General features: G+C 41.8%; 1 protein-coding gene across 4 annotated transcripts in view; it reads right to left on the bottom strand.

Moving 5' to 3' along the window:
* Nucleotides 1–1,329: 1,329 nt before the first annotated feature.
* Nucleotides 1,330–23,742, bottom strand: part of Dlp (glypican dally-like) — a 119,089-nt gene continuing 96,676 nt past the window's right edge. For all 4 annotated transcript variants that reach the window (XM_076765035.1, XM_076765037.1, XM_076765038.1 and 1 more), the window contains 7 exons: nt 20,357–20,527; nt 15,192–15,334; nt 12,673–12,921; nt 11,669–11,837; nt 10,701–11,106; nt 8,719–8,888; nt 1,330–7,591 (listed from right to left, as the gene is read on the bottom strand). In XM_076765035.1, coding sequence (XP_076621150.1) covers nt 7,254–7,591; nt 8,719–8,888; nt 10,701–11,106; nt 11,669–11,837; nt 12,673–12,921; nt 15,192–15,334; nt 20,357–20,527 — 1,646 coding nt within the window. In that variant the 3' untranslated portion in view covers nt 1,330–7,253. The remainder of the gene's footprint in view (nt 7,592–8,718; nt 8,889–10,700; nt 11,107–11,668; nt 11,838–12,672; nt 12,922–15,191; nt 15,335–20,356; nt 20,528–23,742) is intronic.

The following is a 23,742-nucleotide window of genomic DNA, read 5'->3' as shown; positions in this document are numbered from 1 at the left end:
GGGATCAGCAATCCCCACAGTTGCGAGATAATCATAAAGATAAATAGAACTCAGGCTACAGAGAAAGGTTGAGAAACATTGGCCAAGATTTTTTATCAGAATGGAATTTTTTTCTAGAAAATGCGTAGGATTTCGGGGACATGTCTATTGACCAAAAATGATTGTAATTGACACCCGCAACCGAAAATAATTTTAAAGCTCATTATTATTATAACTACAGTAGTGTCCACATAAGTGACCGTCCAAGTTTATCGTGGAATAGTTTGTTATTTTCAACGATAGATGGCGCTTATTTTCCGACCTCAAAGCCTCTGGTGTTAAAACGTCCAAGTTTGTCGTGGAATAGTTCGTTACCTTCAACGATAGATGGCGCTTATTTCTCGACCTCAAAGCCTCTGGTGCTAAAACGCCCAAGTTTGTCGTGGAATAGTTCGTACCGTCCACGCTAGATGGATTTCTCGACAAACTTGGGCTTTTTAGCACCAGAGGGCCTGAGGTCGGTAAATAAGCGCCATCTAGCGTTGAAGGTAACGAACTATTCCACGACAAACTTGGGCGTTTTAGCACCAGAGGGTTTGAGGTCGAAAAATAAGCGCCATCTATCGTTGAAGGTAACGAACTATTTCTCGACAAACTTGGGCGTTCTATGGTAGATGTCTTCTTGATATATATAGATATACAGTTAGTATAGCATGCATTAGGTAGAGTAGTGCCCACTTAAATGTCCGCGATTGGGATAAGGGGCATTGATGGGCTGGCATCTTTGCAAAGGTATCCGCTGGCGTTTAAGGCCACGCTCAGACTGCGACAAACAAAAGCCTGACAACGCAACGACTGCTTTTGTCTTCAGCTGTTTGTTCAGCGTAGAGAAAGGTAGGTAAGCTTTTCTCATTCAACAAAAGACAATGTGTTGGGTGAAGGCTGTAAGCTAGTATCAGTCTCCATTGTTCGACTTGGACTTCAAGCAAACAAGTCAGATCACGATGTCCATGGTATCCATTTAAAACAGGTCAATAGACAGGTTATAGACTCACTCGCTGAACCTCGTTCTTCAACTCTCGTAAATCTAAATTAATTAACAGAAACTCACGAAGACGAAGGGTTAACCGAGCATTTTAACTAAAACAATATTTCAATAAACAATTAAAATTCTTGCTTACACATGGGATGTGCTTGCAATCCCATCGAAAGTCAGGATGGACCAGAGATGGGCGAAATTCTCATTTAAATAAAAATTATTATTCAATCTCGTTAGGTGAAAAATAAATAAAAATATTTTCACAACGAACAGATGGTAATTGATCTGCGCGGTCAAATGAGGATCACGAGTAAATTGCTATAGGTTCGTTTTATTGGTTATCTGTCGAATAAAGTTTTACCCAACTCTGGGGTAGACCGATGAGCTACGTAGGAGTAATCGTCAGGCACAAATATCAACAATATTTCATTCTCCAAAAATTTCGAGTCCGGGAAACTTCTTTGAATCGAATGTTCCATTAGTTTTTTTTCAGAAAGACATAATAGATTGTTGCTACAATTACAAGTGGATCGAGCGTGGAGGGTTCAAAATGTTCGCAAATACAATTTTCATTTTGGACCGGTGTACCGCGATAAAAAAAAAAACCGAAGAAAAATCGATCGATTATCGATTGCACACACAACACTCTCGCAGCCACCGTAAATTTTGACACTGGCGTATTTTTTTTATATTTATACCTATAGAGTGCTTGGCCACCCTTGACAAAAATTTTAATGGGAAATTCTAAAGACCAAAATAAGAGGAAAATCAAGAATATCAATTTTTTGATTGAGGCTTCGTTAAAAAGTTATTAAAAAATTTCAAATCATTCTGAAAAAAATATTTTTGGTTGCGGGCTCAATTACAATCATTTTTGGTGAATAGACATACCCTCGAAAGTCTACGTATTTTCGAGATAAAAATTCGAATAAATAGTCTAATTTTTCGGCGAAATTAAAATATTTCAAATCACTCTGGAAAAATTATTTTCGGCTGTGAGGGTAAATTACAATCATTTTTGGTCAATAAACATACCCCCGAAATCCTACGCACTTTCGAGAAAAAAATTCTTTACCAAAAATATAATGTGAGGTTAGAAATGTTTCCCTGAAAGTTCATGTGTTTGTTTCAAACATCGCAACTTCTGAACGGATTGGAGGATTTTAATGTTTCGAACAGCAAATAACGCGTATTTTGATGAAGAATATGTAGACATTCTAAGAATTTTCGATATATTGTTCCTTAACCACGTAAAGTGAGAAAACCCCTATAAAAATGATCCAATTTACAAATGGCCATAACTCCTGCAATAGTGAAGGTATCGCAATGAAATTTAGTATGGAAGTAGAGCTCATGGACACCTACGAAAAAGTATTAGACAATTTTTCTATAAGTTGTCAAACAAAATTATTAAAAAACAAAGACGAATTTTTAAGAAAAATCGACAGAGATAGGTGCCTACATTTTTTCAAATCGTTCTAAGAAAATTATTTATAATTTTGGGGGTCAATTACAATCATTTTTGGTCCATAGACATACCCCCGAAATCCTACGCATTTTCTAGAAAAAAAATTCGAGGTGTGAAATTTTTCGACAAAATTAAAAAATTTCAAATCATTCTAAAAAAATTATTTTGGGTTGCAGGGGTTAATTACAATCACTTTTGGTGAATAGACCTACCCCCGAAATCCTACGCACTTTGTAGAAAAAAATTCATTATGAGCGGAACGTTAAACGTTAATAACTTCTTAACGGAGCCTCCATCAACAAATTGATATTCTTGATTTTCGTCTTATTTTGGCCTCTAGAATCTTCCGTTAAAATGTTTCCCAGGGTTGGCCTAACATCCTGTATATAAATCTTTGTTTCTTTGTTTCGCGCACTGGGGCACTTTGTTAAACATTTTCCTCCCACTCGATATAAGAACCAAACGAAAAGTTACACGATCCCAACGATCTTGCAACGATAAATGCAATCTCGTCGCCCGTCAATTTGCACGTAAACTTTCGCTGGTCGTTAACTTTTACAATAGCGAATAACATAAATATATTACTAGGAATAATAGTAAGAAACGTAAAATGTACTTTGCCCAAACGTCGTTCATTTAACGCTTCCGGTACGCAGGGCAGTCTCAATGTAAACTATAATTAACTGTTCGTGAAGTTTATCGTAGCACGTGGACAAATTTTATTTCCGAGCAATAATGATGATGATGATAATAATAAGGATAACAACAATAATAATAATGTCTTTATTGTACCAAACTTGTAAACATTAAGAAATTAGAATTAAGCGAATAGAAGAAATTATAAACATAGGTATACATTAGGTACAAAGGCGTGGTACTAGGATGGTGCATAAACCTTTTCGTTCTTTTTCCAGTATTATTTTTATACTAGGTTCTTATAAATAACTATATTATTCTTTCAATATAATGGTTAATAGAACTGTGTTTGAATTTTCAGTGGGGGGAAAGGAAACGAAAAGATTTATGGATCATCCTAGCACGGCTACATGTTGTTATTAACCTAACCTTGAGTCAATAATAACGAATACAAATTTTAGTTTTACAATTGAATTACAAATGACAAGGAAATAAAATTTGCCCAACTCTACGCTTTAAGAGTCCAAATTTCAAGTAGCGCGAGTCCATAGTCAATCTTTACGAATTACCCAGAGATTTCGAGAGACTTTTGACTTCCCTAAATGTTATATTTCCAACTTCTCAATTACAAGTACGATTGCACGGATAATTTGAAATGATTCACTGAGTCGAAAACAATGCCTTTCATTTATACATCATCATCGAGTACACTACACTTCGTTAGAGTACTTAATTAACTTTCTAGCTACCTGTTCTTTTCATTTTTTCCATTCAGAAACTAATTATGATCCTCCAATTATCGATCTTTTGTTCCTATCGTTGAGAACTCGCGCCACTTGGAGTTTCAGTCATCAATTGTCATCGATCGAGGGACTCGAATGGCTTTGAATGTTGCCAGAAGTCGTACCGAAAGGGTAAAAAACGAATTATACAATAAAGGGTTAAAGTTTCGTCGACTGTCCCGGCCCAAAGGACGATCGATACTTTCGTAAAAAAAAAAAAAATCACGAGTTTAGCAATAAGTTGCGTTGATTCGACGAGGCTGTTAAGACACGGTGTTCAATTCTGACGTGTTTTAATGCTTCCGCAGTAAAAAAACCCTGTTCCCAATCGCCATTTCCATTAAGTTTTGCTCTTTAAGGAATCTTCTCGCTTTAAAAATTCCAAAATGATCAAGGAAATGATTATTTCTAGCTACAAAAATTCCGAAATCTCGTTAAGTATTCGACAAAACTGCGTGCAAAATTTCCGAAAGATTCGGTTTATATTTTCTTGAAAAAAAGATTCTCAATGACGATTTATTTTTGGAAGAGCTAAAGCGAGGAGACTTCTAACCGGTTGAACGTCACGACAAACTATATCTGAACTGTTTAGAAAATGTTCAGAGGGTGACAGTGTTTTGGTAGGTTGTTGATTAACGTTGCAAAATTTATTGTATACATATATGGCAACGATAATGTTCTGTCACCGCCTGTTTCTCCGTGCAATCAGGACGTTCAACCCATCCAAAGTATTCTATTCGACTCGTGCACGCCTAACAGCACGCGTTAAGCATCTTTCCTCTCCGACGAAGATCTTCCAAGGACGGCTTCACCCAGAGAAGAGCGAAATTTTATTCGAATAATAAATAAGACAACGATTAAAATTATATTACACATTTTTACGAACATTCCGGACCTGACGTACGTGTACATACTATAGATAGTTCAAAGTGACTAATTTTGCGTTAATAATCTTCAGTACGTTTACAATTTCTTCCAAACTACTTTCAACGTTGTCAGTAAGTTTATTTAAAAACAGTGCCTAGAATCCAGGTCCGAGAGGATCAAGATTTTAAATTCCTGTGTAACTTTTATTTATTATTCGAATCGTTTATTTAGGTGATAATTTTGCCCGTCTCTGGCCTCTCGTCGATGGTGTCCGTCATATATGTATCACGGCAGCATTATCTCGAACGCAACGTACAATTTTTATATTAATTTCACTTTATAATAATAATAATATATATATAATAATATAATTACAAATAATTAATTATTCGTAATATTTATTTGAATATTTCACTAGATTTGTAGAATGTCTCTGTTTTTGCCCGCGTTTAGGCTCGACGTCGCCAGGATGTGAAGGCGCCTTCTTTTTTTCCCAGTTTCGGTTTTATTTATCTTCTTTTTTTTTGCAATTTTTTTTATTTTATTTTATCACAGGAGCCCATTTTCGACCGCGTCCCGGCGCCACGCATCGACACACCGTCGCTGGAACAACGCAACAGAGTGGCGAACGATAAAATCGTCGGGTCGATGGACGAAAGAGATGTTTCGCGGCGTTAATAAATCGTCAGAGTTCAATTCCTACCGTCGGTATCGACGTAAAGACAAATCGAGGAAAGCGTCCGTGTCCGGAGAAATCGAGGGATCTAATTGGTCGCGCGATCGTCGATCAATTTTCATCGTGCATCGCCCTTTTATCGTGCGCCACTCCCCGTATTTACATCCTCATCGCACCCGATCAATCTTTCTCAAAACTCCCTTAAACTTTTACAAAAACTTTCCACCCGAACGACAACCAAAGATCATCGGCTCGTTTGACGTTTGTGAAAACCTAAAATCGAGACGTTACTCGTATACGATTAACGGTGGCCCCCGAAATACGTATGCAAATCGACCCCTTTGCACCGAATCAAGGTTACATTTATGGCAACGCGAACTGAATCGAAATCAATTCCGATTATCCATTTTCTCCAGGGGAAAATGTAATTCTCAGAAGAGTCGCAAAGGGTCGAAATTTAAATTCTCGTACGTTGTGGCAGTTGATGTCCTAAACGACACCGATACGAATAAAAATAAGGGATTATCATTCCGTGCGCTTGCAGTAAAAATAAACGCAATTTCGCTGGTCGTCCCGGTGCAATCGAGATCCCTACGTTCTACTAAATTCTTTCTTCGTTCGTCGATCGAACCTTTTCCCTTCGAGCTATGAATCTTTCAAACGTTCGCGTTCCGTGGAGGCAGCTGGAAAGGAAACACGACGCTCGATAATCAGTCCTTGTGCCTCTCGTATACTCGGTTCCCATCTTTACGTATATTCGATGCCCTCGAGACCCTCCGTCGTCCAGTTTTCGCTTCGCCTACGCCACTGTAAACACCCCCTAATCGTTCCCCGATAACCGAAGGGAGCAACACATGCTCGCGCGCACGTTACACACGCGGGAATCGCGAGTCCTCGATTCCACAAGAAGCATCCCTGATGAACCCTCTAACCCTCTATTGCATTGGGTGTCCGACCCTCCTAAAAACAATTCCTGCAAATTAAATTAAAATACTGTTTATAACTTGAAGCAAATAAAAAGTTCCTCTCGCAATTTTCTATCTTCTCTTCTTCCTACAATTTTCTGAATTATTAAATTCAAATAATAGTTGTTTTTAAAGGTTTCCTGTTATTTATAAATTGCAGAATCTCAAAATTACTTGAGCAACGATCTTATTTTCAATAATATTAATTTGTTCCTCATAGATATCAAGAAGGGACCTTTCATAAAAGTAATATTCGTAGCTTCTTGGATCCGCAGGTTCAAAGATGTTCTCTTACCATCTCGTGCTTGGCTCAGCTACTTAAGATTTAATTGCAGTATAAATAAGATTGATGCAATGGAGGGTTAAACCGACTCTCTCGATGAACTGAACGTACCCTTCCCAGGGAATTCAATCTACTTTTGCAGGACGATAGTTTACATTTTGAGTGGGGGAAGTTACCAGTGGGAGGTACAGGAGGCCCCCCCAAGCTCCGAAAAGTGCAACGGGCGCAGGGAAGCGGGGGAACGCCTCGAGCCCTAAACAATGATGAGCATGCCGCTCGTTTTGAAGGCACGCTCGTCAGTCGTGAAACGTTTCGAAAATCAGTTCCCTCTCCCCCTCGATTGGCTAACAACGAGTCCAGTCTTCTCGAATGGCTCTTGGCCAACATCCACGGGACGCAACGTCCCTGTGAAGCATCCTGGTGAACGCGTGCCCCGATCGACACCCTTGGGAGGAACCACAGGGTCGTCGACGGGGAAAGGACGTCGTCCTCGCGGAGGACGCGACGGTCGGAAGGAATTATTTACATCGCGGCAAGTTGTCCTGAGAAACCACACGATCACAGCCACTCGGTGAGGCAGCCACCGAACCACATAACCACGATGGGTACGAGGTACGTCGTCAGGGCTCGCGACAACGACATCTTCTGTCTGCTCGCGCCGCTGTCCGCAGTGGAGGTGCCGTTGTTGTTGTTCACGGTGTTTGGCACGTTGTCGACCCGCGGAGGAACGACTTCCGGGTGCACCGGCGGCTGAGACTGCTTCGGCGTTTCCGGCGGCGACGACTTCGGCTCGTAGCCCGAACCTTCCTTGAAACCGTCCTCGTCGTCGGTCAGCGGACTGTCCTCGTCCGTACCGTCCCCGGAACCGCTTCCAGAACCAGTCCAGACCGTCTCCTCTGAAATTCAGAGCACGAAGAATCCATTAAGACCGTGGAAGAGAAACCTAGTGGGTTTCTAAATTCGTCGGAGGCAAAAAAAAATCGCGCTCGAGGTTAATAACTGGTTTGAAAGGAGAGTGGACGACGCTGGTACTAAAAGAAACTCTGACATTCTAGTCAGTCTGCCAAATCTCTGAGGTTTTTACTACGAAGACGTTGCACAGTGCGAGTATGGGGGGAGGTCGAGACAAAATTAATAACTCCTGAACTATTCAATTTTCGAGGCCTCTAATACTTTTTTAAAGAGGATACAAGGTGATATTAATTTTTTATCGAATAAAAAATTTTTTGCCAATTTTTACGTTTACAATTTGTCGTCACGAACTTCCGGGGTAGTTTTAACGTGAATGCTTCGATGAGAATTGCGTAAAATTGTACACCATACTTTTGTATTTAATTTTCGTTTAATATGCTCATTAGAAATTTAATGAACATTCTGATTGCACGTTCAACGAGATAGGAGCACGAGACACGAAACAAATTAGTATTCGTCGAAGAATCAAAACGGTTGATCGTTAATTGCCGAACGATAAATGCGCCCAATTACGGTAGACGCGAAAGATGCATTGAGTTCGTTGTGCAAACTGGCATTTCCATTTAATCAACTCATTATCCGGATTCGATTAGCTATCCGCGTTCACGTACCGAATGTACATTGTTACCGATTACACGATGGCGCCCTGCCTATATGTTTTAACTAAATACATACCGCGCCGTATGCCTTCGATGGGAGATTCAACGAATCCGTGTTTGCTTTAATGGAGAGAGCATACATGGCGAAATACACGCGTGTATGAAAATGTTCTACCGTTTGATAATTAAACCTCGCGTATGGTCTTGACTTTTTACGACCCTCGGTCGAAATAGACTCCATATTGGACCGGATGGAACGAAGTACCGTGCAGAATCTTTTAATAATCTATCTTTTTATAACGTTAACGATATTCTGGTATGCACAGCCCTACTGTAACTTTAAATATGGAATCTGAAATTGGTCAAATTGATTCCATAAATCTAGTTTTAAATGATCAATTAATAAGTGTTAAATATTCTGTTGTCCATCTCAGAGATGCTTGATTAGGTACCTGTGTCTATCCAATCGACGTCCTGACCATTGAACGCGGACTTGAGTCTGCTCGTGATGGTCGTCAACGCGTAGATCTGATCTCTGACGATCGTTGGTCTCGGTCCTGTGCTCCGCACTTCCGGATTCAGTATCTGAGTCTCTCCGTTCGATGACACGGGGTATATGTACCTGCAAATAGCAACGTGGAAATTTTATTTACTTTAGAAAAAAGGTTGATGCAAATTTAAATAATAAAATTGTAAAAATTTGTGGATATAAAGTTTCCTTTGACCCATTAAAAGAGGGCACTTATTCAAGCGAAACCATTTTCTATCAACTGGTTCTGTGCCTCCAGTTCTCGAACCTCGGCCAATAAGGCGATGATGATTCGTAATTAAACGAGAAAACTACAGAGCAGTCATTCGCATACCGAATCATTCGCGCACATCCAGGGAAGGTACGAGTTTTCTTTACAGTCGTGGTACTTTTTTAATCGACGATCGAGTCGGCTGGTTGCATACAAACGGGGTAATAGCGCGCAGTCATTTATTTCAAACGATAATCTTCCCGAGAAATTTAAACGTCGTTTCTGAAACGATGGTACTTGTAAAATATGTAAATTCCTACGTGCTTCATAAATAAGCAATGCAAAGCATATTAATTTATCCCCCGAAATAGTAATTCGTAATTTTCTCGCGGCGGAATACGACGCGTTGAATATGGAAAGCAGCACGTGGGATCTTTAACCGACCCTAGGCCTAAATTATTCAATTTCAGTCAATTCCAGACAAGTTACAAACATATGCTCGCCGTATAGGATTAAAGAGGTTAAAAGGGTGGATTACCTAGAATAGAGAGCATTAATTCAATTAAATCGTTAGACACGTGTCCCTGTACCCTTTCAGGGACCTACATCTCGTAGAACTAGATTCGAAACGTAGTCTTAGCTGAGCAGAACAAAGCAATAGGCAATAGTAATATTTATTGTCACGCCTACAATCTTTAAAACATTAAAAAGACATTTTTTTTATCTATTTTCTACTGTTTGAGCTATCCAAATACTTTTATTCTTTGACTTATATACTCAAAAAAATTTCATAGCGCTTCATCCACGCAACGTTCAAGCATTGAGTCTTTTACCTTAACACAGCAAAGAAAGATTGAGTGTTTTATCGAACCGCGACGTAGCTGTGACCATGATCGACCAACAATTTGTTTTAATGATACCAGCAAGAAGATGGACAGGAGAAACGTACAAAAGCTAATGGTGACTACTAAAGAGGAACTGGTCTATGCAGGCACAGACAAGTTTGTACGTAGAAGGGAAAAGTAATGTTGCAACTCTGCTTCAAGAAGTAACATCCACTCCTTCATCATGTGTCACGCGTATCAAACACGCTTTTCGCTCCTAATATGAAACGGATGGGAAACTCAGCAAAAACAAAGCATTGGTCACACTTTTATGAGTGCTCGAATAATACTTTCGAACTTATTGAGCTAAGAAAAATCAAAATTAGTGGCAATGGATCCCTTTTAAAAAAGGTTGGTCCACTGTCCACTCTTTCCATTCATTTCTTTCGTACTAAAGATCGCTTTGTCGAGACCTACACTCGATATCTTCCAAACTTAAATATTTAACCCCTTGCACTCCGAATTATGTTACCAACAGCTCCCAACGCTTTCAAGTGTTTTATTTGAAATTTACGTTAAGTAAAAACATAGGGTAATTTAAGCAAATTCAATTAAATATTTGTTTTATTTACGTATGACATCTCCTGAGACAAAAATTGATGTCGAGTCATACTCGACATAGGAGTGCAAAGGGTTAACACTATTTTTTGTATAAACTGTTGAGACTACGAACCAATTTCTCAAAATTTGCTCGAATCACATTGGGAGGGGTGCATATATTTAGTATTTCGACGTATTTCTTATTTTGTATATCCTGTGCAGTTAAAAATAAAAGACGTTAAAGTAGAAACATCTGATAAATCAACTCACTTGTCAACGTGGGTGCCGTTCCAGCACTCCTTCGTGTTGCTGGGTGGCACCACCAAGCCATCGTTGCAGAGCTTGTAGGGTAAATACACCCAGAACTGTCTGGAGTCCCCGACCCTCTGTCGTATCTCTTTCACCAGCTTATCAAGGATAGCGGCGGTGGAGGCACGGTCCTCCGTAACCGTCTCCTGATCGAAGTTCAGCGACTCGAGCTCCAATTCACGATTGTCTCTGCGTCTGCGTCTGCCTAGGACAGGCTTACCGCAACCGGTGAACACCCTCTGGGAAACGTCGTGGCTGTTCTCCTGGAAGTTCATTATCGCCTCGGAGATTTTCAGGTTGATGGGTCGCACCAGCATCTCGATGTTGAAGGGACCCAACAGCCGGTCCGCCACTTTGTCCACGGCCTCTGAAATTGAAAGAAGATTCGAGGGGAATTAACGGTCAGCTCCTTCGGTCGCAGGGAACTCCCTTCCGGAGGGTAGATTACGCCCCGAGTGAGATGGGAGGGGATTTGAGACGTTAACAGGGTCGAATGATTTCATTGGGGGCCGAGGATTCCATGATCTTCGACGTTAATAATATAGAAATTGTTGTTACAGGTATCTTCTGATATCTTCGAGGGATGGATATTATTAGGCCAATTTCCAAGCGTCCTCGATTAATTTTTCTTAAATTTGTTCGATGATGCAGCAGTCACACGCAATTTATAATAATTGTAACCTTCCGTTGTCGATCGAAAGAAAAAGGAAAACGGTAAGAAAACGTGTTCTGGGTCCCAAGGATTCCCGGGGAGCGAAGGCTGGAGAAACGCGAGTCCTTCGTGGCGCCTCTCTCCTCGAACGCGACGAGGTTTTCTCACGCGACCGGCAATAAATAAAACGGACAACGCGTATCGATGCCAGGCGATCATATCGTGCCCCGGCGAGCCTGTAATTACAACGGAAACAATGGGACGGGAAATTACTCACCGACGAAGTGATTCCATTCAGCGTCCAGAGCCGCGTGCTGGGCCAAGCAACCCTTCATCACGTTGGCACACATGTCGCCGCACGCCAACACGGTCCCGGTTATCCCGCTGCAGGATGGACAGACTGTCATCCTGGTGAGAGCAGCTGCACATTCCGCGGACGGTTTCAACTGCGAAAACAAAACGATTTACCAAACGTCCAGGCGTCGATGCTACGCCCACGCTTCGAAAATCGACGCGATCAACGGCCACAGAGAATCGATTCGTTGTTAGACCTGGTCAGAAACTTAACGGGACGGGCAAATTATGTGTTCTTGAAAAATAGAATTTGCTTAGAAGAGGATTTTCAAATATATTTGATGAAGAAAAGTTTAAAAACTCCAACGTTATTTCACAAATAATTAAAACGCGTTTTTCTCAAAACCACATTTTTCAAACTGGGCCGCTCAATAACTCAGTTAATCTTCATCCGATTTACTTATAATTTTTTATGGTGGCCCCTAATACTATTCTCTTCAGTTGCACATACGGAATTTTCGATGGAATAATTAGTTTCGACGTAGTGTTAAAAGAAATATTGATCTTGTCACAGTTTTTTGGGGGATTTTTCTTTATAAGAACCACCATTTTATAATAATTATTTTTAAAAATCCGTATGTGCAACCGGAGCTACTGTCTTATAGTTTAAGAAAATTGCGTGATTTCTTGCTTCACAACTTGCAGTGAAACACGTTCAATCGTTTCTAACAAATTTTTGGAGGCCTCTCACGATGGTTCCTATTATGGCTATAGTAATTAATATTTTGATACAAAATTTTTGCAATAAGTAGCTCAAGAAATGTACTTTCGCAAACATTAAACATTTATGAGAAAAAGTTTCATAGTTACGGCCGAAAAATTCTTGAAAATTGCCTTTATTTTCAGCCGTCAGAGTGGTTTCCCCCCTTAAGTCAACATAGACGTTTGTTTCCCTTGTTAATTGCTTGGTTTTAATAAATGACTCACCGACTGCATATTCTTCACGATATCAGCGGCAACGGTCAGTGCTTGGTTGAAGGCCCTGGTAGCGACGAAGGACCTCTTGATCTGAACTCCAAGTTTCTGGGGAACGTCACCAAAAGGTCTCATCTCTTTCATGTGATCCCCGACGCATTCTAGATACTTGGCATCGAAGTCGTATTGGCTGTTGAGCACCGTGAACATCTTCTGGTAGAGGATGTTGAAGAAGTTGTCCATGACGTCGTCCAGGTCGACCTAGAACAATTGGAAGTCCAAGAAATTGTTCATAATATAAATTACCGCCTACCCAAAGACATCGTCACGATCGTAAATAAAAATAATGGTCCTATAATCGTAGTACCATTTAACCCTCTGCACTTCAAGAATGAGCAATTGCAATTTCGTGATGTGACTTTTAAAAATAAGGAGATACTCTTTATTGCAAAGGGTTAAACTATTCATCGATAAAACAGTTTCGTGGGGCCACCCTTTATTGTATTGTAATTCGAAGAGAGATTGAAAACTTTTTACAGTTTTTAAAAACTTTGATTAAAAGCGAAAGGTTCGAGAGTCAGTAGCAGACTAGTAATTTAGTTCCTTAACAGATCGATGGAACTTCGAAACTGGGATGCAAATCGGTAAAACCTGGGGGCTAATCAAACGATACGAGGAAAAACAAAAAATTTCCCCATTCATAACGCTCCCCCCGTCGGTTCCTGGCCAATATTCGCCGATCGAAGGAATAATCCGGCGATTCGACGGACGTATTATCGAAACGGTGGGAATATAAAAAGGAGAAATATAGAAAGGAGAGGAAACGAATCCTCGATAAATTCGAATCGTCCGATTCCATGACGCGAGACGACGATATATTGTCGATATAAATTCGTTACCGCCCGCGCAACGACTAGCAGCGATCGCAACGGTAATATATTCATGCGGGGGGCCATTTTCGTGCGAGCTACCCCGCGCCGGGTACCATCCTGAACAGGTCCAAGTGGCGTCGGTGAATAATTCGAGGCGATTTGAATGACAATCGACCCTCGAAATGTCTCGTCTCGGTGCCCCCAGCCCCCGTTTTCTCGCTACTTCTTTTTTTTTTGCTTCTTTTCTCGTTTTTGTTTTCACGGTCGACCAAACGATTCGTGATTCCGTAGGCGTTGCACGTATGACGGATAGTAATGGCCCGTTCGATTCCCGTGTCTCTGTTGCCTGGGATCCTGCTACTATTCGCGAATAGTCTACAACTCGAACATCGAAAATGTGATAGAAATGGCCACACGTGTACAAACATTTGAATAATTTTTTTAATTAGAGGGGTCTTCCAAGAGGAATTTTAAAAATTACAGTTAACCCTTTGCACTCGCAGACTTTTCTTCGACCACCTACTACTGTCTCAAACACACTTTCTTACGAAATAGATAGTAAATATCCAAGTAAGCATATCTTTTTTTTACATTCTCCGTTTATGTATTTTGTTCTATACAGGGTGTTCGGTCACCTCTGGGAAAAATTTTAATAGGAGATTCTAGAGGTCAAAATAAGACGAAAATCAAGAATATTAATTTGTTAATGGAGGATTCGTTAAAAAGTTACTAACGTTTAAAGTTCCGCCCGTACTGAATTTTTTTCTAGAAAGTGGGTAGGATTTCGGGGGTATGTCTATTCACCAAAAATGATTGTAATTGACCCCCACAACCGAAAATAATTTTTCCAGAACGATTTGAAATTTTTATATAATATATTGATATTCTTGATTTTCGTCTTATTTTGGCTTCTAGAATCCCCCATTCAAATTTTTCCCAGGGGTGGCCGAACACCCTGTATAATTACTTTAAAACAATGGTATCTTGAACTTAAACGTTAAACAAAAATTCTTTGTTGTCCCTTCAGAGGAGACAGCCGAGTGCAAAGGGTTCCGATCGCTCCTCTGGAAATTATTTACGTTGGTAAAGTAAGAGTTCAAGCGGCAGAAGCAAAAATGGCCGTTTCGTGGGGGACTGACTGATAATTATATCCTTAGACGAAGATCGAATGGTAGTGTTTCACGAGAGGATGACCTTCGTGGGCTCAAAGGAACGACCCTTGGATATTTTGCGATCCTTTATCGGAAAACGCCGCGATAGTCGGATGTCAAAAGCATTGATTAAACTCGCCTTCGCGTGTGACCCCTGCCACCCCCTCTCCCCATCACGAAGTCTCGTTGCTCGCGGTTAAACTCGGCTGGACGAGGGTCCGTCGTTCCAAAAGTTCGTCGTACGAGCCGCAACGACGGGATAAAAGGGAAAGCCCGGGGACGTAGGCACGTAGGATAAATTCTACCGCCTTTAAAAATCGCGTCCCTCGAACGTCGCTATCGATTTTATCACGGAAGTTTATTCGTCGCTATTAAACAAATTTTCCCCCCCCCCCCCCCAATAATAGACTCTTTCCACGCAAATAGGAACTATCGATAGGGGGGTTACAGTTTTTGAAGAAAGTTCGGTTTGAAATTGACACGCAAAGGGAGAATAAATGACACTCACCGTCCCCTTGCCGTAATAATTCTCCAATTCCTTAAACAGATCCATGAAAACGTACGAGTTCTGCTCGTAGAGAATCCCGTAGGTTACTTTGAACATGTCGTGAAAGACCCTTTTGCTGGAGGCCAGGAGATCCTTAAAGAAACCTGCGAAAGAAGAGAAACCGTGTCACTGAAAATGGGAGACTATGAAACTGCACTACGATGTATAGCTTTCCCTCAGAATTTTCTTAATTTTTTCTAAAATTTCCGTCGCGTCGAACTCGGGTATTAATTAATCCCCATCATCGTTGGATGTCGACAAAATGTAATTCCCTTAATTGCAAGACTCCGGCGATTCTACCGGTCTCATTGTCGCAAGAACATCCGTCTCGCGATAACTGAAAATGGTACGACTCGCTCCTAGGGGCGGACACCCCTATTAACGCGAGATTTACAAATCAATTACAGCCTCGATCCTCTTTCGGACGACTGATCGCGCGTTAACGGTGTTTTGCGTAAGACGCTTTGCGCGGATACTCCTATCCAATTTGCGAGCGTTAATTAACCACTTTCACCCCCCCCCCCCCCCCCCCCCTCCGTCGGTACCAACATGTTGCCCGAAGTTTGCGTAACAGCGTCGCGACGGAGCTACGCGAACGAAACTTTCGTAATTCGTTCGCGTGAATCCCGAAACTCTGCTCGCAAAAACGGAAGGGAAGTTTTCGTCTCGTCTCGAATATGCTTTGGGGGTAATGTGGTCAGATAGATTAGGGGTGGTTCAGAAGATATCACGCGTCTCAAAACCCTTGATTTAAATCCGGTTTATTGGGAAGATATATTTTTTATATGATCTCTCGTCAGGAATAAAATGTTCTATACTTGTTCTGAATTGTACATAAAAGTTATTTATGTTATTTAGAATTACGTAAATTTTATGCTTAATACTTATAATATATTGCCTTAGTGTTTTAAATTGATGTATTTTAATAAACTCGAGGCCACTTGAACGTCTTGTTATAGTTTCTTGATATCCATCCCATGTTCGTCATCTTTAATTAAACTACAATATCTTTATAGGTATTCTTAGCTCTTAAGTGGACTCCCAAACTCAACTGAATTATTTTACTTAATGTTGATTTTTACCAAATTGGTAAGTGGAAAATAACTTTCCTTTAAAGCATTTAAAAAATAGTGAACTAATGGAGAATTGCATACATTTTCAAATAATTAAATTTACAGAGGGCTGCAGCAGTTCCAATAATCCATTTAAGGGTTAAATGATGAATTTCAGGATAACAAAAAACGATGAAATACAAATGATAGAGTCACCCTTTGAACAAGAACTTCAATTTGAAGTAACAATCGTATATTATGTATTTAAAAAATTGCGCAAATAATTGGAATAATTATATCTTTTTTAATCTTCATTTTTCGAGAAAGGAAGCTTGAGGAAAATTATTATAAAAGAATGTTGGTTGTAAATAGACATCGTGGGCCCTTAAGACGGAAAAGGTTGAGCATTTGGGGGGGGTTAAAATCACTGTGTCCGCCCAATAGTGGTCCAAATGGAAAGTAAAATCAAGACGGAAGCGTCTCCCGGGACAAAGTGTCTCAATCAGTTTCCACGACGGCGGGAAAAACGAGGAAAGAAGGAAAGGTCCGTGGCGTCGGTTCGGTAACAATGGCGGCAGCTTTTCCCGTCCCCAGGCCCCAATTGCGGTCGCGTCACCCTCGACGCGTAACCTCACGGACGTCCTCCGCCCCTGGAACACCGTTCTTATCGTCACTTCAGCCGCGAAGAATGTGATTAAAATTCCTTTTAACGACGGGGGAGAACAGGTACCCAAGGCCTCTGTGTAACGAATCGTCGGCGACGTCGACGACGCCCGGTAAAAAGCACCGAGGCCGTCGCGCGAAAGGGGAAGGAAGCACTTCGCGCGCCGCGACGACTGGCGTCGCGCTTTTAATTCGCGGGTACGCTCTCCCCCGGAACCACATCGCGTCTAATTCCCCTGTTCCCCCTGTTGGACCTAGTAATCTTTCAGGAATCATCTCTGACATCGTCGGAACCACCAAATGAGAAACGAGTTACTTTAACTCTCGAGTGGACTCTCAATCTCAACCGAATTATTTTACTTAACGTCGATTTTTGGAAATCAACTTTCCTGTAATCCATTTAAACCGACTATTCAGAAACGTGTAATGAAGCAGAGATACCCCCTATGCAAGAAACGATTCATTTCTCACGAACGTTGAAGAACAGAACAATTCCACAGGATGAAGTCACAAACGTAACCAGTCGTCGTGAAAGGTTCGGAGAATAAAATTTGAAATCCCGAGGAGATCGAAGCCCCGTCGAGTCGCGTCGGTGCCCAGGGGATGGAAACGCGAGTTCGAAATTGCTTTGTGTATCGTTCGAAGTTGATTGGAAAGTCTCGAAAGGGTCGGTAGTTAATAATTCCCCTCTCATCCCCCGGGTGCATCCGCAACTTTCTTTCGGTTACCTCTATCATCTCCGTCTTCCACTTTACCCGTTCGCTCCCCAGTCCTCTTTTTCCTTTTGCTCCCTGTTTCACACTATCAGCCGCCCCCGTCCTCCACTTTCCGCCCCCTTTCTCTCCCTTTCTCGCTCTCTGTCGCCGTACTTCTAACGCGTTGAGTGGCAAGCAAAGTGGGTACGTAGCTGGATGCGGCTAGGCAGTAGCACCTCAAAGGGAAGCACGGCGGCCGTCAGAGGAAGCCGTGGTCGGTGGAAAGGGCACGGGAAAGATTGAAGCTCGAACGAGGGTACCGACGCACGGCGTCGGGGCGTCTGGTGGCGCGAACTAGCGCGACGTCGAGTAATTTCGTTAATGAGAATCGTTAGGAGCCTGAGGTTTTCAACGTGGCGCCGTCTAATTTTCGCGGCGATCGCCAAAGTGACTGGGGATGCCTCCTTAATGCACTCCATCCGTTTCACTCATTAGCCTGTGACTTTCCATCGGTGAGGACTGTCCACTCGAGCCACGATTCTTCTTCCTTATCCAAGTCTCTTCCACTTCGCGAAGCTTCAAAAACTGTTCGATTGTCTCCGATACAGCGACTTTGCAACGCAGATGCAGTGCTCCCCCGGTTAGTGCAACTCCTTTCCCCCGAGCTGCTGCAACCGCTTTCATCCCCACTCCTGCTTCGTTTCTTTGAATCGACTCTGGGCCTGTCGTGTCTATTTTAATTTCATTTGTATAACACAAGCATGATGGACCATTGTGAATTTAAGTTGGATTTTGGAGCTTAACCCCTTGATGTACGATTTAATTTTAAATAATTTGTCAAACGTGTACTATTTAATTTTGTTTAAATTTGGTCGTACAGGGAATGTTAAAATAATAACGAGTCAAACTCGTCATTGTATGACAAGGAGTTAATGGATCTACATTTTGAGGTTGAGACAGAGTAATTTTCCTGAATAGTGATCTACGGTAGTCTGAATCCTATTAAACGTTCCTATGGAGCATTCGAGTATCATGTCGGATCCAGTCTCTTCCCAAACCTGGCTACTCGGAAGCTAGAACCGCCATTGTCATGCAAATGCTCTGTTCTACGTCTATGCCCGGAAATTCTGCAGTTTGCTCCCATTCAAGCCTGTAGCATTTTGCTTGAGATCACTCAGAGACATACGCTATCACGCTTCATCGTAATCATTAAATAATGAACACTTCTACGTATAAAAGTTCGAGATATCCTTTTAGGAAATGCTGTGCCGTCGTGAACGAGTAAGTAAAAAGTCCGAAGGTAACGAGATCGGCGCGCAGGACATCGAACAAGGATTACGTGGTTGGAAATCCGAGGGTGAGGATTAAGGGATTAGCAAAATTACTGTTTCGCCGGCCTGAAACAGGCTACTATATTTTCAGCGTCCACCCCACGGACAAATAACTTCCCCGTAGTAAATAAAAGTACGACGACGACGTTAAATGACCATTACCGGAAATCGAATTACGGGTTGCTTAATTGAGACGCGGATAATCCAATGAATATCACCGTTAACCTTTGTGAGATAAAATCGAATGTAAGTACAGACGATGGGGATTCTGTGCTCTGTAAAAACTACTCTCCGTACTTGTTGTTTAGTGACATTTAGTCTTTTCTGTTTCTAATTCGAATATCGTGCAAGTTTGGCTATGTTTGAGACGGAATGCGCGATTTTGCTTTCGCGACACGCCTGCTACGCGGGATTCCCATGTTCGAGGACCCACTCGACGCAACCCCCGCGGGCCACCCCTTCATTAACGAAGGAAAAACAACGCGGAAAGCTTCCGCGGACACGTGGTTACTCCAGAGATCTCATTTCGACGCTGCTTCTACGCGCGTTACGTCGACGCCACTCGTCTCTCCTGTCGTCGAGGACGTCCGGCCGATTAAACCGCCCTGAAAAGTCCTTTTGTGACCGAGAAGCGGCATAATTGACGAGGATGGTCGATCCTCCCTCGAGCGCGAAGCGACGCGGCGGTTTCTTTCGCAGTTATCGTTCTCCATCCCGTTTCGAGCTGGGATTGTTTCGTAACTGTCGTCGTCTGGGAGGGGGCGGCTCTGTTCAACAGTGAACCGATTAGCAGTCGCTCTCCTCTTGGTGTCTAACTTCGTTTCAACGGCGAAACTGATTAACAGTTGCTCCGGTTTTGCATTCGACCGAGCTTCATCGAGTTAACTCCACGCGGAAACAGAGTCTGACACCTTGCCCGGAGACAATGAGTCCCTTAGAATCCGGTTGAATTGATCCAGAAACGTCGCGGAATATTAGATCGATCAGGTGGATATACTCGAAATATTCACGAGTAAAACTGATAATAAAAGTCGATGGAATTATTGAGGCGTTCAGACGCATCGTATAAAAATTATTCTCTCGTTATGGGTCCTTTTGGAATGTTGTTGAAGAATTGTCCTAAATTGAAATAAAAATACGCCCATGCAATAGGCTGCAAATTACTCTTCGTTAAACGTTTGAATCGCAAATTATGGAAACTGAGGACGACGTTTGAAGGACCCAGATGAAGAAGAAGACTCCGTTTAAATGTGATAACGCGAAAACGTTGAATTCGTGGCATTTCCCCCCGTCTCGCGTTGTCAGTGTAAATGTCCCGAGGTAGAATTTCACGCAGACTTGGCCGTGAAGTGATTAAAATCGTGAAAGTCTAGGGAGGTACTCACTGTGAAACCTGGCCCCTCTCGTCGACAGGACCTGATGCAGTCGCTGAAGAGTTTCTTTGGTGGCTTTCTCGTGTTTGTCACGTGCCCTCGCCTGCAGTCTCACTTCCATGTCCGCGGAGCAACAGACCTCTCCGCCGCTTCTCACGCTGCCGCATATTTTCAGCTCCTTTGCTGGAAAAACGAATGAAAAGAACCCGAGATTAAAACGAGCTCGAAAACGCCTCGTTTCTCGCCTGCCTGCCCCGGAAGAAAATCGAGCTTTGAATCTTTCTCCCACTCCCTTTTGAGCCCACTTCCTCAAGACGTCGCGCGATTTCTTCGAATCGTCAATTTAATGCTATCTATCGGTTCAGTTTATCTGACAAAGAAATAAATATAAATTTAAATGTTCTATTTTTCACTTCCCTAAAGAATTTTTTGAGACCTCGATCAGGGTTTGGACTATCAAACAAAAGTGTTTTGAAGATCTAAATTTGAGCAAACTATTTGAGAAGAGCTTGGAATGAAATTAAACTCGTTCAATAATACGAGATATTTTTATTTGAACATTTGTCCAACTCCCTTTTAAGCCAACTTCCCCACTTTGATTCTATTTATCGGTTCACTCTATCCAACAAAGAAATAAATATAAATCTGAACGTTTAATTTTTCCCTAATAAATATTTTGAAACCTCGATCAATTACAGTTTGGACTATGAAACAAAAATGGTTTGAAGATTTCAATTTGAGCAATGGATTATTATTTCGATTTTAAGAAGAGTTTGAAATGAAATTAGAATCGTTCAATAATACGAGATATTTTTATTCGCGTATGGGCAATGTTTATTCGTCGTTAATTGGCGATATCGTTGCAGTTTCGTCGATGTTTTGGTACGCGAAATGGACGACGCGCGACGGACTTTATTTATATTTGTTCCCGAACGAATTTTGATTACGCGAAACTCGGTAGCGGCTCGCAACTGCTGTAATTTACGATACGCCCGACTAATTCGTTTCTCCTCCCTCGTTCGCTACCCTTCGACGCTTCCTGGGAGCCAGCAAATAGGTTTCCTGGGAGGCCCGTGGCCGCGATGATCTCGAAAAATTGATTCCCGCGCGGCCGACCGAACAAAAGCTTTTTCCTCGTCGACGAAATCCAATTTTCTGCGCCCGGAAACGTCGACGGGCACAAGTGCCAGAGAAAGGATGTGTTCTCGCGTGAATTTCGTCCGTTGCACCTCACGAGGGAAGGTTATGGTCGTCCAGACCGTCGTCAAAACTTTAACTTTGAACGTTAACACGAGAATGCTAAGAAGGAACATCGAATCTATTACAATTTTTTATTTAATCTCGCATTTTTTATCGAGTGATTTTCTTTAAATCGCGGGGTTCGAATAAAGAAAATGGTGAATTTTATTCGCAGAGGAGCCTGTGGAACGGAGTTCTGGGAAAATTGCTATGAATAAAATTCATTTCGTTAAGAATCGTGAAAACGACGCGTTGGGTTCGCAATGGTGGCGGCGCGCGTGCAATGAATGGAGAGGATCGATCGGAAACAGGAAACAGACTGCGAATAAGACGTCTGCGGAACAAGAGGACGGCCACGATCGGCCTGGTAGTGTGTTTGAAGAAGAAATAGTCGCGAGAACAGCGAACGAAAGTTTCGCTGAGTTCCGTAAATGCAATTTAGTTTGGAGAATCGGAGAAGCGACAGCAGTGTACTACAGAAAGCCGAACGGGGGGATTGAAAGTCGCGTTGTTTCGCTTCCACGGACTCGGGAGTCTGCTCGTAAGTTTGCTCCGTGCGATTTTCCGGCCGGTTTGAATTGGAAAATCGTGCGGGGGAAATGGGAAAAATTCAATTTTCTTAGGCAAATCGAATGAACGAAAGAGAGCCAGATTTTCAGACGATCGTTCTTCTGTCATACTAACCGTGAATTCTGACACATTGATCGAGGGTAACATTTCTCTCGATAGTTGCGTCATCGATCCACCGAAAGACCGGACAAATTCTTTTACTAGGAATGGTAATATATTTTTTAATTAAACACCGTTGAAACGTCTGAAGTTGCAATTGAACCTTAACGAGCACATCGGGGGGCGATTACGCCGAACTTCTGGCTCCTTCAGCATTACAATAAGCCGCGTTTCCATCGCGAGCACAATATGAACAGGGTAAGTCTATCCTTCCCTTATCGGTTAGTCGGCAGCTATATCGCTTATCTGCCAATATTTCCAGTCTGCCGTCTAAGTAAGCTAATTTCCAGCCACTCGGAACTCCGCGTCAACCTCTCGTAGACTCACCCGGCTCGGATCCCCCAACCCCCTCGATTTTCAACCCCTCGGCTCGTTCGTCGCGAACTTTCAAACGCGCCGTAAAAGTAATCCTGATTCATTTCCGCGGGATTGGCCGTGTCGCCTGGCCCCCTCGTTTCAGACCCGCAGTACCTGGACGCAAAAAGTTAACGAGGAAAGTAATCCGTTACGATTACACCACCGCGGATATGAAAGAGCTATTTCCATCGGGAGGCGAACGAGACAGCCCTTTCATTCGATTCTGTCCCTTGGGAGACGCTTGTCGACGAGGTCTTGACCTTTCCCACCCACCAAACCTCGTTTTTAAAATTTCGTTTACAATTTCTAACATGCAATGTTATTTTAGCGCCATTTAACGTGTCGACTTTTCTTATAGTATTTGTACGATAAATTTTTCAATAGTCACTTCTATTCTTATTGTTTGGTTTCTCAGAAAAATATGTAGTGTGTCTTCACCGGTTGAACAATTTATATTTTATTGTAAAAAACTGGATAAAATATAGTATAAAATTCTGGTTAGCTTCCAATGTAAGTTAACAACACGTATTAAAAATAGTTAAAGTTTACACGCGTGTAGAGGCGAAATTACTAGTGTTTTGTTAATAATTGAGACATTGTTAGAAGCGTCAAAGCTTCCTCTTTAAAATGGCTTTTGGTTTTCGACGATCCGACTTTCCGTTTTGGAGATATCGCAATTTTAACGAAGAAGGAATTTTTAAAATTCCACTCTCCGTCTTACGAAAGTGTATTAACGAGTATTAAAAGTACAAAAACTTTAGATGCGTGCAGCTCGGAAATTACTAGTGCTTTATCAATAATTGATACATCGTTAGAAGCGTCAAAGCTTTCTCTTTAAAATGGCTTTTGGTTTTCGACGATCCGACTTACCGTTTTCGAGATATCGTAATTTATGTAAAAGGTAATTTCTTTTAATCCGACTCTCTCACTGTCCGTCCCATGTACAATAGCCTATTAACGCGTATTAAAAATACTAAAACTTTAGACGCGTGCAGTTCCGAAACTACTAGTGTTTTATTAATTATTGAACCATTGTTAGCGGCGGCAAAGCTTCCCCTTTAAGATGGTTTTTG

This window comes from Colletes latitarsis, chromosome 5 (assembly GCF_051014445.1).
Source record: "Colletes latitarsis isolate SP2378_abdomen chromosome 5, iyColLati1, whole genome shotgun sequence".
In the NCBI taxonomy this organism is placed as follows: Eukaryota; Metazoa; Arthropoda; class Insecta; order Hymenoptera; family Colletidae; genus Colletes; species Colletes latitarsis.
Note: the sequence above shows the minus strand (reverse complement) of the source record. Positions and strands in the feature narration are given on the sequence as shown.